Source organism: Synchiropus splendidus, chromosome 2 (assembly GCF_027744825.2).
Source record: "Synchiropus splendidus isolate RoL2022-P1 chromosome 2, RoL_Sspl_1.0, whole genome shotgun sequence".
Taxonomy (NCBI): domain Eukaryota; kingdom Metazoa; phylum Chordata; class Actinopteri; order Syngnathiformes; family Callionymidae; genus Synchiropus; species Synchiropus splendidus.
This window is the reverse complement of record NC_071335.1, coordinates 29,462,683-29,481,293: the sequence shown is the minus strand read 5'-3', so window position 1 is coordinate 29,481,293 and position 18,611 is coordinate 29,462,683. Positions and strand designations below refer to the sequence as shown.

Below are 18,611 nucleotides of genomic sequence, written 5' to 3'. Positions count from 1 at the left end.
GGCGCCATGTTGCAGCTTCTCATGTCAATGAGCTGTCAAATGAATTTAGCAAGCTGTGTTTCGTCGCAGCCTTTTTGGAAGGCAATAGATTCCGTGAGAAATGAAGTTTGGTGTTCGGAGACGACAGGGCGAGATAAGATAGGAGTTCATTCAAAGTTGGAAGAATTGTGTTGGTATTAAAAGTATCATAGATTCCAGTCATCGTTGTTTTAATAGGCCTGCCGGAAAAAAAAATAAAAAAAGAGCTTTTGAGAGGGAAATAAAAGTGTGTAACACATAGGTTTGGAACCAATGCAAGTGAATTAACGCTGGCCATTTAGTATTGAAATGTATTGGAGCAGCTGATGTGAACAGAAGCCTGTGGTGTAGTAAAAAAAAGAAGAAAAAAGTTCTGGCATCGAGGGGCTAAGATATAAGATGAGCATTTGTCTCATAGTGGGGACTTTCAGGAGAACAAAGCATCAAGTATTGAAAGGAAAATCGGAACACAAACAGAAGGGAATTAATGAAAGTTGACACAATTGAATTCATTTTTTTAAATCAATTTGTATTTTTCACATAAAATAACTTTCATTTAAACCCGGCTGTACATTCATTGATTTTTTTTCCCTCTATATATCTCTCTGCAAATCCTTTAACTTTTTTTAACGGCTGCATGGCACTGAAATTCACAGCCAATTGGTGAAGACATTTTCACAATATAAACGTTGCTACTTCTTTGATCACACGCAACGCACCAGCCACTGATGTGGTGTCATAACATTAAGATTCAGAGCTAATGAAGCTGTGACAAATGACTTTATTTAAAGGAAGTGCATTTACCAAGGGGCTGCATTTTCTCCGAACATACACACGTATAGTTCCATTTCCAGCGGTTGTAGGGAAAACCTTGTGCTTTCTGAGCTTCCTTTATTTGTTTTGTAACAGAAAGGTCTGCGAAATAGTGGGGCGATTCAAATGCTGTTTGGATTGATACTGAAGGGAGTGATGAAAAGCCCTCAAATGAAGGATCAATGATCATACAGAGGCTTTCCAAACGCACACGCAACGGTGGCAGGGGGCATTCATCACAGAGATGCTATTAGAGCAAGCAGCCATCTTGGCTCTGAATCCCAAGCCAGCCATGTGGCAAACATTAAAAGTCCTGTCTGTCTCTCACAATTTCTCTGTCTGTCAATACTGAACATGTTGTGAAGCACCATGCACAGCTTTTTTTTTTTTTTTCGGGCCCTGGGAGTTTCTCATTGTCCAACTCTTGCAAAAAAAAAAAAAAAAAAATAGCAGCTCCCCTGCTGTGTGGCACCGTTGTCCACATATTGATGGTTTTTGTCTGCTTTCTCTTCAGACCAGACATGACTAGATGAAAAACAGAGGTAGTCCTACTCGAGGGACTGGTTTTGTGTTTTGTTCAAAGAAAAAAAAAGTGACATCAAAGATGATAGGAGATGGGGTTGAAAATGGGATAAGAGGATTAAATGTCTTAGAAAATAACTGCAAACTGTGCCAGAGAGAGGCGAGTGAATGAATCAGGTGAGGTGAGGCGACTCATGTGCTTGGATATACTTATTTAATACATAAATACTTGAACATGCTGCAGTGTTTGTGATGTGCGTTTAAGTAGTAGAATTTCTTCCTGTACACTGAGGTTATTTTGCTTGTTAAGGCAGCCATTCGTTCCTCCCATGAACTGATACATTTATGTGAAAGTCTTAACTGGACTGAGTTCATGACGTCACCTTATGATGGATTTGACAGTCGGAAATTGTTCGAGTACACAATCCAAGATGGCGTCTCTGAACGTAAACAGGAAGTAGAAGATTTCAGTCAACGGAATACAGCAGGAAGGAAAGCGTTGAGTGAGGTTTTTCAGGTTTCTATTCGCGAGTGTGTATTTGGTTTTATCCGACAAGGACCACGCAAGAATAGCTTTTGTGGCTGCCACTGTCTTCTATTCCAACTTCAGTAACTTGAGCGAACTTGTCTTACCATGCAACTGAATCAAATTTTCACGTGCCGAAGATGACAAATGCCAAACCTTTGGTTGCTGGTTGCTGTCCAACGAATACCTGTGCAATAGCCTGTATACATCAAATAAATAATATACATAACATACAAAGTAGTTTTGGCATGTACAGCACATTGGTGTTAAAATGAATACTCAAGTGATGAACTCCAAATTTTTCATGACTGAAACATAAAACAATTTCGACAGAAAGTTTAGACAAAGCATAAATGCATAATGTGGGGCATTTTGAGGGAACGTAAATGCAACATTGGCCACACGGCTACTAGTTAAGCACTCTCGCCTTGCAGCAAGAAGGTTGCGGGTTTGATTCCCGGGTCGGACCGGTGGCCTTTCTCGGTGCTCCAGTTTCCTCCCACATATACAGGTAGACAGGTCAATGTGATTGGTTAATTGGACACTCTAAAATTGCCCCTAAGTGTCTGTGTGTGTCTGTGTGTGTGTGTGTGTGTGTGTGGTCTGGCTCCCTGTCCAGGGTGTATTTCTACCTCTCGCCAAATGACTGCTGGGATAGACTCCAGCACTCCACTCTAAGCAGTAGGTAACTGAAGATGTATGTATAAATGCAACACTGATAATATTCAATATGACAGAGCACAAACAGCGCTGTATTAATCCTCTTGCGGGGCGACTCAGTTATCTGAGGCAGGATTACAGAACGATAAAGAGGTAAACAAAGGGTAATGCAGGACAAATTCAAAGGAGTTACGTGTAAAGGTAATAGCACTTGCAAATACGCCGCATAATGCATTTGCAAATACAATAAATGCCAGCTAAGCTTGACGTTTATGGATGTTGTGGCGGTTTGGTCCTATTGCCTGCGCTGAAGTCCCTCGCAAAATGGTGCTCCTCATCATTCCTGAGTCGGAGAAAGGATTCTCTCAAGATACACTCCATTTTCCAGCAGTGCCACTTCTCGTCTTCGCCTACTGCTTGTTGTGGAGCTGGTATTCCTAACCAGCCTCTTCAGCCGGTATCCAATCAAAGGTTTTTCTGAGCTGTCATCGGTACCTGCGCAGTAATTGTTCATCTTCAGATGAAAGTAGATCTTTATTTTTAATCACATACTATTATTTTTATGCACATTTCTTTCCCTACATGCGGCCCCCTTGAGAGGATTCTTTTGCGTCGTGATTGAAGTCGTCGATCTAACATCTACTATGGTACCTTAAATAGAAGTAGGAGAAGCTGTTTGCATGGAATGTGCGTGCGCGCGCATGTGTGTGTGTGTGTGTGTTTTCTTCCAGCGTGATAAGGTCATGATGAGAGATGGGGCTGCTGGCAGGGCCTGTCATTGCCAGTCACTGTTTTGGTTGTTATTTTGCTTTCTGCTGGCAGAAGTAAAGGTACTTCACAAGGATCAACAGCTACTGGCTGAGTGTCACATGGTGCGTGTTCTCGTGTGCCTTTGCAAAAGAGTATTTTTAAGCACGCATAGATGTATGTGTGCGCTCGCGAACATACGTGTTGACGTCTCTGTTTTTGAGAGAGAGCTGGCAGGCAAAAATCTCTGCGCGGTTTGAGATGCGCGTGACACCGAGCTTGATGTGCAGTGAATGCTAAATTTACATATCATCTCCTGAGTACAATACACCCTTCTGTCTACTTGGCGTTGCTGGGCGATATGCAAAAAAAAAAAAAGAAAAATAAAGGGAACAAATTAGCTTTCTCTTAATCCTTGGATATTAACTGTGTATGTAAATGAAGTGCGGGTCTTTGGTTTCCCATCTGTGCTCCACTCCACTGCTTATTTCCTTGTTATCCTGGAAAGACGAGGACTAGTGCCTTCGTAGAAGGTACACTCACAATAGCAGAGATGGGTCAAGACCTTCTGGATCAGAAGAGGACTCTTATTTGGAGAGAGCCCGTCTAAAAAGGCAAAGGCCATGGAAGGAGGCAGGAATTTACACCCCTCCCTCCCACTTTATCTTAAGAAGACCCCATAAATATGCATACGTTTCAGGGGTGAATCCGAGGGTAAATGCAAGCATGTGTCGCTCAAAATCAGCGTTTGGATTTGTCTCTTCGCTTGAGGTAAATATAGATCCAGCCTTTTTGTCTGCCATCGTAGGAATTATTTGCTCGATCTGGAGCTGCTGCAGCCCACGCATGCGAAGGTGATGAGCACAAACTAACCTTTGGGAGAAGAAGTTGTGAAGTCTATCGGAGGGCAAGTCCATCAGTCTGATCTGATGTGTATTTATTTATATTTTAACGGAAGAAAGTGATGGAGACTTACGGCGTAAATGTGAAACACTGAAGACAACACCTACGTTAATGACTTCACGAAGAGTCTAAATGAAGACAATGGATCAACTCAAATGTATTGAGGCAGCATTTAACATATATACATTTACATTTTTGAACATTCTCTTTCGTGAGATCCTCTGCGAAATGACTGAGTGAAGTGGGCCTCAGTCATTTATTGAAGATATTACGGCACGGATTAAACTCCAAAACAAAAGAAGCGATATTTCTCTACAGTTGCTTTTGCTATGACAATATGATCTTCTGAAATATCACTGCAAATGTGCTTTATTTATTTATTTTTTATTTTTTTCTGAGTTACCTTTGAGCAATATCTAACACTCTTTTCAAGGTGACTTTCTAAATCGTGCATAGTAAACACAACGCAGACATCAGAGGGAGCAGAAATACTGGAGGAGAGTGTTTAACAGAAGGTTGAAGATATTATTATTTCCATGCTTGACTGGACCAGTGCCTGTGTCTCACCCAGATAGGAAGGCTTGACGTTGCAGGATAGGTTTGCCACGAGTGAGACAGTGAACAGATCTGGCTTCTCAGGAGGACCAAATGTTCTTGGATGTTGCTTTTTTCCTCCAAAGCCAAACTGCTACGACTTTCAGAGTTCATCTTAAGATAGAAACAACTTTTTCTTTCCCTGCTTTTTTATGCTCCAATATTTGAAATTTCTCTCAGTGTTTGTTGCTTTATTCTTTTATTCATATTGCAGGTTTTCTTTGCCAATTTAAGAGACACTATTCTCTCATGGCCAGATAAGAAGGCATAGTAAATGGACCTGTGAATGTTTCAGTAAATAAAAGCCTGACCACAGCTCAGGTTTCCGTCTCCGATACGCAGTTGCGCTTCAATCAACGGTGCCCACGGAAAACTCATAGTGCATTCTCTTTTAGACACGCCGGTGGTGGCAAGCATTAGTTTTTGTTGCGTGGTATTCATCAAAGTTTTGGTTTATTCATTCGGATTTTCTCTCAGTTCTGTCCTTCAGCGATGGCAGGTATTCATTAAAGACCACCAGTTTGCTCTTCAACTGGCGCCTCTGAGTCATTCCAACCACAGGCATTTCCACCCCTCTCACCAGGGTTAGACCAAGGTCTGACCTGTGCCCCCCACAGGAGATAAGTTCATGGCTTGGTCAACACGAGATGTTTGCACTTCGCAAGGACTTCGGATGAAGTTCAGCTGAAATAGCTCTAAGGGAGTTCCCTGGTGGAGTTTTTGAAACGGGCTTTATGCCCGTATGTTTGTCCTATATCTCATTCAGAACAGACCACAGCGCCCTTCCCCCGTAATTCACACAGGGAGGTGGGGTTGAATGGGCTTTCACATCACTTGAGTGCGAAGGACAAACAATCAGAATCAGTTGTGCTTTGGGCTAAACTTCCTCGGGCAGCTGGTCACCAACACATTGCTGTCTTACTGGGTCATGGATATAGTCCAAATTCACACAGCTTAGCTTAAAACTACTTGGGAAAACATTGAAATCACGGTCTATAAATGTTACCTCACATGCTTCGGATTTGTCAAAAGGAGATTCACTCTGAACTGTTTTGTTTCCACATGGGTGATGTAGTGATACACTGTCTTTACACTGGTCATTCCCCCATCCGTCTGTGGATATCATTCTCCATGAGGCAGATGCGTCTTGCTGTTTCCCCTGCTGTCTTGAAAGCTGTGGTTTTTAGAAGCAGACTCTTTATTCCTTGGGAGCCGATGGCACACAGGTCACTCAGTCAGGCTAACTCGCGTGACGCCAGACTTGGCGTCCCTATATCGCAGCCACGGACAACAAGAGAAAGCACGTCGAGCTTGCAAACACCTCCTTTTTTCTTATCCATTTTAAATGTATTCAAAATTAAATGTGTCACAAGGTGGTAGTCAATGGGGAATGAAAGTTCATAACCAGAAGGGTTGTATTTTCTAGCTGAGAGACACCTGCAGAACTGTAACATCCTTAGCTGATGCAATAATGAAAGCTATTTACACATCCCTGCATGGAACTTACAGTGTCAGTCAGTCATTATCAGTGAATATATTTCATTAGAAGCTACTCTGCTGTTAATAAAAAAGCTGTGATTTTATTCGACTCTCCAACTGTTCAAGTAATGAACATTTTATTCTCTTGCTTTGTTTTTTTTTCTCTTCTTTAGTTTTCTTCCGTCGCTAGTTGTGCCTCAAATATATAGATATGTCATTCATCTTTTTTTTTTTTCAAAATTGTGAGGTTGTAATTTAAATAAAATGGCATGTTTGAACTGATCCATTAGTGAAATTAAATAAATAATAAATGGTTGCAATTCCTGTGGTTTCGCATCGCGGCCCATTCAATTTAGGAAATCAGTTCTAGAGGTTTCCTGTGAAGGGCTTCTGGAATGAACCCATTTTTCATCTTCCCGTCTCTTCTGCGCTCCTCAAAGCCGTCGTGTGTGTGTGTGTGTGTGTGACCTACTTTGGCAAACAATAAGGAACAACGGTCAGTAGTTTCAAATAATTAGATCAGCAGCTCTCGGGAGGGGTTGTAAGGGTCCATGAGCAGCAGCTTGACTAGCTAGAGCTCATAAAAGTAAATGATGTGACATTGCTCTGTCAAATTACACAACGAGACATAGGCAAAAACAGGCGAACGGATATTAACATAAACAGCGTTTCACACTAGGTCACAGAGAATGCTGCCGTGCTACCACCGTTTTTTTCCTTGTTTTTTTTTTTTTTCCCGTAATGTAGCTATAGGTCTGTTGAAGTTTTCAAAGTCTTATTCATCTAAAAGGGTGTGTTCGTGATCCTCTTTTTGGGTCATATATTAATGAATACAGCGCATGACTGTTACAAAAGTTGGTGAGTCACTCCTGAACACGAACAAGGAGCAGTGTCATGATCAGTTGAACAGATCATCCGACTAGATATATGTAAGTGGACTCTTTGATTTTAAACCGCGCCTCCATCTCTGGGGAAAACTGTCGCTTTCACACCCTCTTTGTTTCTCCAGCTCCAGTTTTTTTTTTTGCTCCTCTCCTCTACACTACCCACATCCCCACTTTGATCACACCATTTCTTCTTCTCGAGGAAAAACCTCAAATCCATTCTGCACAAGGAAAGCGTAGCCGCAGGGTCTCATTATTATGATGACTCTGTTCATGCCTCTTGTTTTCTCCTTTTCCTTTTTTTTTTTTTTCATAAAGCTGGTTCCATTCTTCCACATTCCCTTTATTCACTTTGAAAGTGTAATTAACATGTCTAGGAGGCCTTTTGTGCTGGTTGTATGTGTGTGTTTGCTTCTCCGGTGTATCATTCCAAGTGTTAATTCAGAGTTGTTTTTTTTTTTTTTTTTTTTTGGTTTGGTTTTCTTCCTTATTTCAATATGATGTTTTTGGCAGTTGTCTTTGTCAATTTCACACTGTGTCACTCTGTACAGGGATGAGTGACAGAGTGCGATCTGACAATTTTAGAATGCCTCTCTTGCAAATGAAGCTGATCCAAAAGGAGAACCCTGTAGCTAAGAGGGGAGACTAGATCGCGCCCGTCAGCCGGTCATCCAGGTTGCAACACGGGGCACAACATCTTCGGGTGGTTTTCCTGCCTTGTTCGGCTCCAACAAACACGGAAGCAAGCAAAGTGATCAGATATTTATGGCGGCCTGGGAGAACAAGTGGCCTGGCTCAGGAAACTTAGGAAAAAAGAAGCATGTAGCACTTTTAGACAAGAGAGTAAGTGTTATACAACTGGCGTTGTACTTCTGTCTATAAAGAACATTCACCATTGCCCCTTTTTGCGCTCCATTTCTGGCTGCTCGTGCTCCTAAATCAAAGCATTGTCCCTTTCATATCAGTGTGTAGTTTACTATCGACTATAAACTCCTTTCGGAACATACAAATTTTCCCTGACGTAGGTACAACTTCAAGAAATAAATGGCTCACCGCCATTTTTGTTACGACCATGCAGGTCTGTGAAACTGCAAAAAAAGTCGGACGCACCCAGTCGATAAGCAAGTGCAGATATTTGCATTTTGTAAGACCCATGTGTGCTGCTGTCCCCAACTCCTGCGACTGGAAACAGCGATCCCTGATCGTAGCCGTTGGCTTCCAGCAAACACATGGTGCTGCGTGTGCCGTCGACTTCATTGTCACATTTGTGGGTTAATGTGTTATTGCGCCAAACGGGACTAATTATTGCAGGAAATGGGTTTGTCTTTCTCACATGGCCTACTTTAGATACTGGAGCCTTTTAGATTTAGGTTTGTGGGCACATTCTGACGTGGTCCCTGAACTTTCTTTTGACAAAAAACTTGTTTTTCTCTCTCCCTATGGACATATGCGATAGCTTTCTCCAAATAAAAGGGCATCTATTGGATGAAAAACAAAGCGATATGTGAGACACTACTAACTTATTAACACCATAGCCACCCCTTGTCATTGAAAAAGATCTTCCCTATGAATTATTAAAGTACAGAAGTGAGCTTGTGAATATCCACTGACCACCGAATTCACCGCCAGTTCAATTTGAAATGTGACCAACATCCTGGCAAAAACTTGGGAGACTGTCGCACTTTGGGCTCGGGTAAATGTTTGCACAAAAATCCGAAATGTGAACACAAACAAACCGGGCTTTTGTTCTTGGGAAGGGGGAAGTTGTCTGAGACCTCTTGGCCAGAGGTGGAGCTTGGGTGCCAAGTTGCCGTGGTGACTTCCCACATTCAGCAGCACGAAATGAAGTCGATCGGTATCTCGGAAAGAGAAGAAAAAGCATCAAACAATAAACAACACATGAGAAAATGCACTGCAGTATTAAGGTTGTCAGCTGCAAAGGGTGTTGGCGGAGAATGCTTTTCACAAACAACAAAGTGATGTCATTCGCGTATTTGGGTGCAAGAAAATAATCTAGTTTTAGCAGTTATTGACTAATAAACATGTACTCTGATGATGGCGTACTGTGTTCAATCTTGAGGAGTCTTTCTATCTTGCTGTTGAAAAACACTTATTTGGACTATGGAATGTGTGAAACATAATTTTGGCGGTACAGTCAAAGCCGTGGCTGAGGTCCACTTGTGACTTGATATTAAACCATTAGATCTCTTAACCAACAAAACAGCGTCGATATCACGTACAGCCCCAAGCTGGGTGGAAGTACCATTGAATGGGGGAAGAGGCGTGAGGTGGCACCGTGGGGGGGGGAAGTGGGCTTCCATCCTCGCTCCCTCACCACCAGAACAATATTTGATCCGCCTTGGAATCACATTTGTCTCTTTGTTTTTGGCAAGCAATTGTGAGACTGAGACTTTGGGGTGAAAGGGATGAGTTTTACAACATCAGCCCGATTGCACATCTCATTCAGAATGAATGAGGCGGAGAAAAAAAACAAACACTTTGCTTCATCAATGTTGGTCTTGTCTGTTTGATGAATAGCTCTTGGAACATTTTTTTTTTTTTTTTGTGTCACAGGCAAATGATTGTTAACTCGTGTTCTCTCTTCTTCTCTTGTCTCCTCTGGAAATATATCCACCACCTCCCCTCTCATGCTCCTCACATACCTTTTATCATCCTTCAATCTGCAATTTTCTCTCCACATTTATCACCTCTCCATCTACCGCCACTCCATCCTTCTTCCTCGACTCGTATCCTCACTGCAGGTGCTGATCTGTTCTCTAACTGCACGGAGGAGTGTAAGGCTCTTGGCCACTCTGACCGCTGCTGGATGCCGTCCTTTGTGCCATCCGACGGGCGCCAGGGGCCCGACTACCGCAGCAACCTTCACGTCCCAGGGATGGACGCCACGTTACCTGACACTGAGGTACCCTCCTCCGTCAACCTGTCCGACCAAGTCGCCATGACCTCGTCCACTGCCTCGTCCAGCGATAGGTCATTCTCCACCTTTGGCAAGGATGGTCAAAGGTCACAGTCACACAACAGCCTTCACCATCACCTTCATCCGCAACAACAGCAGTACAGCTCCAGCACGCTAGAGAGGAAAGAGTATGATAGGGGGACGCTCCCGTACAAACCTACCTTTCTCTGTGAGTATCAGTATGAAAATTCTTTAGGACCATATGACTTTGGTCTGGTCCAGTACAGATACTAGAGAAGGGGAAGATGAGCAATTGGGACATTTTTTTTTTTTAATATTTGTTCTATCTCTTCTATTTTAAGGAGATATAAATTGTGGCTTTATGTTCTGCTGGATTGTTTTCTCATATATGTTTTATTTTGTTTGTTTTTATTTTATACCATTTTGTCACGTGCTGTGTCATATGTATAATATTTTCTATTTCTAACTCCCCTTCTCCAAAGTCTGTATAAAATAGATCTAACCCCCACTTTGATTTCACACTGTCTGTAATCATGTAACTTAAAAAATAAAATCAGTTTGAATCATAATCGCACCGATTTTGAAGTGGCCCATTTTTCTTTTCCCTCTAAATTCCCTGTGGGATCCTTTTTTTTCCTTCCATTGAATCTTCTTTATCTGATGCTCATACAAGCAAAGGTCTCCATCAAAGGAAACCCGTCGCCTTTGTCCTTCACGCCATCCATCTCACACGCGTCCCTGACAATGCCATGTGTATCAAAAGTATTTTCATTTCCCAGGTCATCCTCTGTTAAGAACTCATATTAATATTCATCAATATTTAAATCCACAGGATGACTTCCCTACTCATTTGCTAGAGTGCTCAGGCATGTTCGAACTTCAATGTGTCACCTCCTTTTAAAAGAGCCTTCTGAAATTCAGAATGACTTAGCAAATAGTGAGTGCAGTTAAGCGTAAGAAACTTCAAGAGTGGCCTTCTCAACAACCGTGTCATCAGAGTTCTAAAGTGCCTTGAGGCTGATGGGTGGCAGAAGTACCATTGTTGAAGGAACTGGATCAATTTTGGATGAAGGGGAAATCACAATCTTTTCCCCAAGAGGAAAAAAAAAACAACCCTGGCACTATTCATCCATGTTCTTCATGTTACTAAATAACAATTAAGTTCAAAAACGATTTATTTACATTGTTCAAAATTCCAAATTTGGAATTCCCCTTCAAGTCAGCGCCAACCAACAAGAGTTTGGATGGATGTAAAACACATTACATTTCTGAGTATGTCATCGTTTTTTTAACATTAAATAAAGGTTATGACTTCCAGTAAAAAAAATTACCGTATAAGCACAGGTTCCCTCCATTTTGAAAAAATGGACAGAGGCATTCTGTGAAACAATGAGTTTCAACACATCAACTGAAATTGTTTTAAATGATGATGTTTTTAAATTTCATGACTCCAAAATAATTGAAGAAGTTGTTGAAAAAATAGTTGAAGAAGTTGAATTTCGCTTCTTTCAATCTAGATTTCAACTTCCTGTTTGCAAGCTCCCTATAGAGTATATTCACCTCGGGATCACAATTTGGGAGACATACCAATTTGAAGTCAAGGACTGAATCACGTCTGACGCTACAATTATGGGACGATTTTCTGGAGGTTGTAGGACGGAAAAGTGCTCATGCCATAAATGTCCTTGAGGTTAGTGGTTGTTGTTGTCACTCTGAATGAGGAGGGTCTCTCTGAATTACATGAGGAGGCAATTCTTTACAGCCGGAAAAATATATTTATGCACTGAAGCGTCTACAACAAGCGCTTGTTTTCCTGGCTGTTGGAGTCGAAGTGAGATGGTGGATCATATCTGTGTAGTCTTTCAACATGGAGCCACAAGGCTCTTTGGTCTGCTCACAAACTATCGTAGCCTCCTTCTGGTCATTTATATCAAAACCAGACATTGACCCTCAACCTGCCAAGTCACAATTTTAACAATGTCGGCGGATTAAAAAAATCCCATTTTTACCCGACAGGATTTCAAGAGAGATCACTTGGAAGACCAGTCAATATGGACAAGACTTTAGTGATGATTTTGAAATCCACAAATTGAGGCGCGAGGCATCAGACTGCCGGATGAAGTGATGTGCCAGCAGGAACGTGACGTTTTGCTGAAGAGCCAAAATACCAGTGATTTGATTTACCATTGATCTGTGTTCCTGCTGGACCTCTGGCCCCCAGCTGGAGGTGGGGACCAAAGAAGTCAAGAACTCGCAGACAGAATTAGTTTCCTCAGCAGGGAGTTCTGACTTCAATTTGGAGATGACAGGGTTTGATACCCAGGGTTCTCACCCTCACCATGTCCGTCTCCTCAACTGTACAAATGAGAGCCGAGGAAGGTGGCATCAGACAAGTTGACGGACACGTGCGATAGAGAATGAGGCATGACTCAATATACTGTTTGCATTGGGAAAACCACTCAACCGCCACGAGGTCAAAAGAATGTTTGAGCAAACAAACCCATGAGCTGCAGGCCATATCTATGCCCCATCCAACAAAGCTGGTCTGTGGATTTAGCTCAGTTAAAATCCAAGGTTGAACTCAAATATGACAAATTAATTTGCCTAATGAAGTTTACATGAATAATTTCTCCAATAAAAAATGTTTCCTTGTGCATTATTGAGCAGCTCTTTGTGGATGCCCAGAAGAAAAAAAAAAAAGAAAAGTAGCAAGCCAGGGGCTGCTTTCATTTGCTTTCCATGCTTCCAGTTGCCATGAATATTCCATTAGCCCTGAGAGTAGAGAATGGATTTGATATACACATTCAGTGGAGAAGTCATTTCCAGTTAAGTCACTACCATGCTAACCACCATCCGCCATGATACCACAAGCAAACTAAGGAGTGCCTCTCAGGTAAATGAATGTTTGTGACCTGGCAAAGGAAGGAAAACAATCTTCCGAACATACCTCAGGTCTGTGCAAAAAAAATAATTGGTATTTCGCCTTCAGGTGTCAGAGGCTGCTTTTCTCCTGATTCTGCACATTGGCCGTGCAGCGCCAGGCCAAATACTCCTCATATCTCACGCATTTGTACATGTGTTATGTGTGTTCATTTGTTCACTTTTTTCATGAATTTTTAAAAGACAATGCAAAAAACCTGTTTTGTTGGGTTTTGAAACACAACCGTACACAGAAAGAACAGCCTGTAATGGGAATATTTTACCTTTTAAACTGCACAAGCGAATGGTTTTGATGCCTTGATAGAGACTGTGTGAATGTTTAATGATCAGTTTGTTGAAAATGAATGAGGCAATTAATCTGCTGTGTATTTTGTACCCATACATAATGCAACTGCAAAATTTCAAACATTTATCTCCACTCGCTCATGGAGTCGAATGCCCAATTCCCAAATTAGTCTCTGCGTTGTGGTCGGATGACCAGCCTTTTGGGTATAAAAATAGCTTCACAGAGAGTCCTCTGTGGCACGTATCCTTCAACAGACAGTGTTTCGAACAGACTGTGTCACTAAAAAGTCTCGCGGGAAACTTTTATTTGTCTTAATGACTGTATTCTTTGTCTTTTCAGCCGGGAAAAGGATTTGCTAGCTCGTTCCACGTGGACCTGTCAGAGACAGCTTGAAGTTCTGTCTTAGACCGACGATACTGATGCTAAAGACAGCGAAACGAATACGCGACATCAGCTTCTGAACATTGTCGTGGCCAATGTACAAATCAAAAACAATCTTTGGTGCGTTGGAACCAAAGAGTTATAGACACACGAACTGGCTGAGGCATCAGAGGAGCGATCCGAGGCCTTAATCCGTTCAGCAGGACTGAAACAGACGTTGTGGACATTAGGAAGGTGAAGGAGAGAGACACAGACAGGCGCTAAAGGAATACAAAATGAAATGGAACAAAAAAAAAAAAAAAAAAGCTGGACATATTTACTCACTGTGGAGGTTTTTGTTTCTGACCAAGGAGTTGGCCTCTAGAGATCTGTGTGTGCCTGTTTACATCAAGCAAACAATATTTCTGTACAAATTTCAGCCAACGTCACACAGAACCCTGGAGCGGTTTCTACAGTCACCATTAAGTCAACTGTACAGAGACTGTGCGCAGAGGGGAAAGTGAAAACAAAACACGGAAAGAGATGATGTTGTACAGCTACGAAAGGACGAGGAAGACGAACACAGTTTCTTATAAATTTGGTACCTCTGTGTTCTTTTCATTTACAGTATTTATTTGACTGTTTCAATGTGGCAACTCACTTTTTTCACTTCCTGATCTTACGTGTGGTTTCGATGTGAAGAATCTAGCCTTGATCCAGCAAACAGGAACCTGCGGTTTGGTAGGAGATGTTCAAATTTGTACGAGCAAACGTAGGAAAAACCAGCTTCAAGAGTTCAGTTTGTCAATAAGAAGAGAATGAGGCTCTTTCTCACGCGCCATGAGGTGAGAGACAGAGAACCCAACAACAGATTGTGATTTCCGAACAAGGCCTATATACGTAAACAATCAGATACATTCAGTGTTTTTATATATCTATTTTTTTTCATCATGTGTGAAAACTGTTTACAGTGCTATAAAAAACAAACAAAAAAATAAAAAAAACAAGATAAATAAATATAAATCTATATATACATCTATCTATATATGTATACAATCTACTTTTTTTGAAAACTGTGTAACCATTGAGTAAGTTTCTACGCTGCATAATGTCACCCATGCTATATAACAAAGTGCTACAAAAGTCAGTTTGAAACAAGTAATGCTTGGATGTACAAGCCAACTCTCTGATGCCAACCGAGGATTAAGTTGTTGTTCATCTTTGATTGTTACATTTCACAGATCAGACACGTGGGTGTCTGCGTGTAGCGGTGACACTTGAGTGTTCCAGCCTGTGTTCGACTTTATTAAATAGACTGTGTATTCATGTACAGGACGGGATGGGGAGGGAGGACCATCACTACTGAGCTAGATATCCAAGGTTTTACAATCAAATGTGAGTCGACATGTTTTCGGACACATGTGGACACGGACACACACAAAAAGTCAGGTAAAGTGGTGATAAATAAGACTGTCTTTTATGTTATCTGTTCCTGTTCTGTTCAACATGGATTTACAAACGACCATTAAAATGTTGCTGTATAAAAAGGAGAAATAAGATGTGTAGTTTTTATGAATTGTTCAGACGCTTGGATACAAAAATGAACTACACAAAAGTGTGGGGGTCATTCAGAAGCATTATGCCGGTGTCTTCTACAACTGCGGATGTCGTGCAGATAACGCAACACTCCACGCAATGATTTGTGCATTCATTTGTGTATCAGATGATAAGTTATCATTTTATTTGAAAAAAGAGACAGTTTTGCTGCAATTTTAATGTGTGTTTCTGCATATTTCATTCATGAAGATATTTAAGTGTCTATACATAATGCATTTGCAACATGATGCGAGGTTGCGGTGTGAGCTGGAGAGACAAGGCATGAAAGTGAAAAGCAAGAGCATCAGTAGCGAATGAGCGAGAGGCAGGAGGAAGAGTGAAGATGTAGGCTGTGTACTGAATTGAGATCACTCAGACAAACAAGGGCGGTGAAGAGGAGAGTGGAGGCCGGGTGGACAACAGATACTCAGTTCAAAAGTGTGAAATAGTGGCTGTTTTTACGTGGACTTCTGGGTTCCAGAGTGATGCCATCCATGCGCATGTTGACTCACGGAAAAGAAAGATGGAGGTTGAGGTGAAGCAATGGTCTGGCGCTCCTTTTGCTCTACACGGTGCTGTGTCACTTGGTACATAAGGCACCTCAAATGAGCATGCGCAGTAGTCATCGTAGGTGCTAAACCGTATATACCTGATCAACACTCACCTGGACACATCCATATATTGAAGTTGGGAAAGTGGGCTTGTGCACCTTATGCTGAGGTCAACGCAACACATAAGAAAAACAGAGGTTGGGGTTTGCACTCCTTTGGTTCCACACTGAGTGTGACTTTGTGCTGCCGTCTTTTAGAAGGAGAGCTATGTAATTCAGTGAAGAGAGCTTCCGAACGTCTTTTCTAAACCGTTAAAATGCTTATGCATCATCATGCAACGTCAGTACAGGAGACAGAATTCCACTTTCCCAACATCAACATATTACCCCATGGGAGTGAATTGGAGAACTGTACTTTGGAGCAGGTGTCACAGCAGAGCTTTCTCCTCATGCAGCGCTGCGTTCCTCTTCCATCTCAACATTCGTCCAGCGCCCCATTGGGTTGCATATTACGTCTCACACATCACAACTGTCATAACTTGGGAGCCCTGAATTGACCCAAAAATAGTCACTATTTGATGCCTTGGGAGTGAAACGGTGTTGAGGTGGAACGTGTGGGCATGACTGGCCCACATGGCCCAACAAGCTTTGGCGTGACACGGTTGATGTGAGGCTCATGAGTATCAGCAAGAATGAATCAGACGTTTTTCCCTCATAGGGAGTGATCAGAAAAGTCACATATAGGATTTACCAGTATATCAGAGTGGAGCGCTTTATGTGGAGTTTTGGGAAGGAGACAAAGAGACCACTTGAGAAATGTTGAAAGGGGAATCAATAAAGGTGAATAAATGATATTAGCGCAGATGTTGTGAAGCTGTTTATGATATTTGGATCAGTCATGTTGAGTTTACGACAAACCCAAATGCTAAATAAGATCTTCGCAGTGACGTAAACGTCAGTTCAAAAGTGCGTGGCGGCAGCATGTGGTGAAAAATGGAGGTTGTTTAGTCAATATTTAGCATAGCCTGGTTTGAAGTTGACTCCCATGAGTTGCTGTTTAAGAGAGTCTCTTTGAGGGAGTAGAGTGAAGCTTGGATGATCTCTCTTGGCATGGTGCGTGTGTATAGCACACACAGTACTTTGGCAGATACTTTTGGGTCCATAAGTTGGTTGACTCGACTGTTATCCTCCAACTTCTGTCTCCAACCCTTTTTGGCCAGTGAAAATGACGCCAGGGGATTTAGCCTCGCAAGTCAAGATAGGATTGTCTGCTGAGTTAGTCAGCAGCACACATTTCTCCACATCCAATAGAGCATGAGAATATGCAGGAGTAAGCTTCTTACCGCACCTTTGATTGATGCTAGTCAGGCTGGTTCCCTGGGTTTTCATGATCCACTTACACTACCTTGCAGGAGGAAAAGAGAGAGAGAGAGAGGAAACAAGTGGACTGGGTGAAGAGTGTATTCCGAGAGGATAAGTCAGACTTTTGTTGTGTTTTTGTCCATGTTGTTTCTGCTTGTTCTTCTGTGTAGTTTCACTGATGTTCAACATCCATTTGGCTGCATTACTGTCTGGTAGTGTTTCTAACTTCCGTCTATCCAAAACAAAACAGTGTACCTGTCAAAGCTGTTCAAGGAAGGACTGCACTTGTGGGATAGCTGAGTTTAGAGTGCTCGCTGGTTTAAAAAAAAAAAAAAAAAAAAGAAATCTGCAAGATGCTTCTATTCTGCTACTGCCGATTATTATTATTTTTATTATTGGCTCCTGTGTGTATTTATTGATTTTGAAAAATGAATCAATAAATACACACTGGAGCCAATAATATATATATATCTATATATCTATATATATATCTATATATATATCTATATATATATATATCTATCTATCTATCTATCTATCTATCTATATATCTATATATATATATATATATATATATATATATATATATAGCATATGAAATGTGTGATATACTTGAGTTGTTTTATGTTTATTTTTGTGTATTTATTGATTTTGAAAAATGAATCAATAAATACACACTGGAGCCAATAATATATATATATCTATATATCTATATATATATCTATATATATATATCTATATATCTATATCTATATCTATATATATCTATATATATATCTATATATATATATATATATATATATATATATATATATATATATATATATATATATATATATATATATATATATATATATATAGCATATGAAATGTGTGATATACTTGAGTTGTTTTATGTTTATTTTTGTGTATTTATTGATTTTGAAAAATGAATCAATAAATACACACTGGAGCCAATAATATATATATATATATATATATATATATATATATATATATATATATATACATAGCATATGAAATGTGTGATATACTTGAGTTGTTTTATTTGTATTTTTTTTATATTGAAAAAGTGAAATCATGCCGCAGACACACATATACCACTGTAGACTGACAAATATTAACTGGACTCCCTAATCTTGAAAATAAGTAGTGCATTAGTTGTGAAGTGTCAGTCAGTTGCAACTCAAATGTAAATGTCTCTGGCATATTCGCGTCCGCTGATGTCACAGGCCCCAGACTGAGAGAGAACTGAGGAGCTGCACAAAAGCATTTTTTTCACGGTTTCGAGCTGAATTCCAGCAAGGCATACCATAAACACAGCCGCTGCAGTGTCAGACTGTGTCTGGGAATTTTACTTGAACTGTTTTCGAGCGAAGACGTTCGCAGTCCTGCCATGAAAATGGTGTTCTATAAATGAAGCTATCGCTGAT

General features: G+C 40.9%; 1 protein-coding gene across 3 annotated transcripts in view; it reads left to right on the top strand.

Annotated features, from left to right (window-relative positions):
* The window catches only part of LOC128753499 (protocadherin-10-like), a 43,217-nt gene extending 25,813 nt beyond the window's left edge, over positions 1 to 17,404 (top strand). The window contains exons 5-6 of one of the 3 annotated variants that reach the window (XM_053855268.1): positions 9,909 to 10,292; positions 13,650 to 17,404. In XM_053855268.1, the coding sequence (XP_053711243.1) occupies positions 9,909 to 10,292; positions 13,650 to 13,669 (404 nt within the window). In that variant the 3' untranslated portion in view covers positions 13,670 to 17,404. The other 2 variants (XM_053855269.1, XM_053855267.1) reach the window with 2 other exon arrangements.
* The last annotated feature ends 1,207 nt before the right edge of the window (positions 17,405 to 18,611 follow it).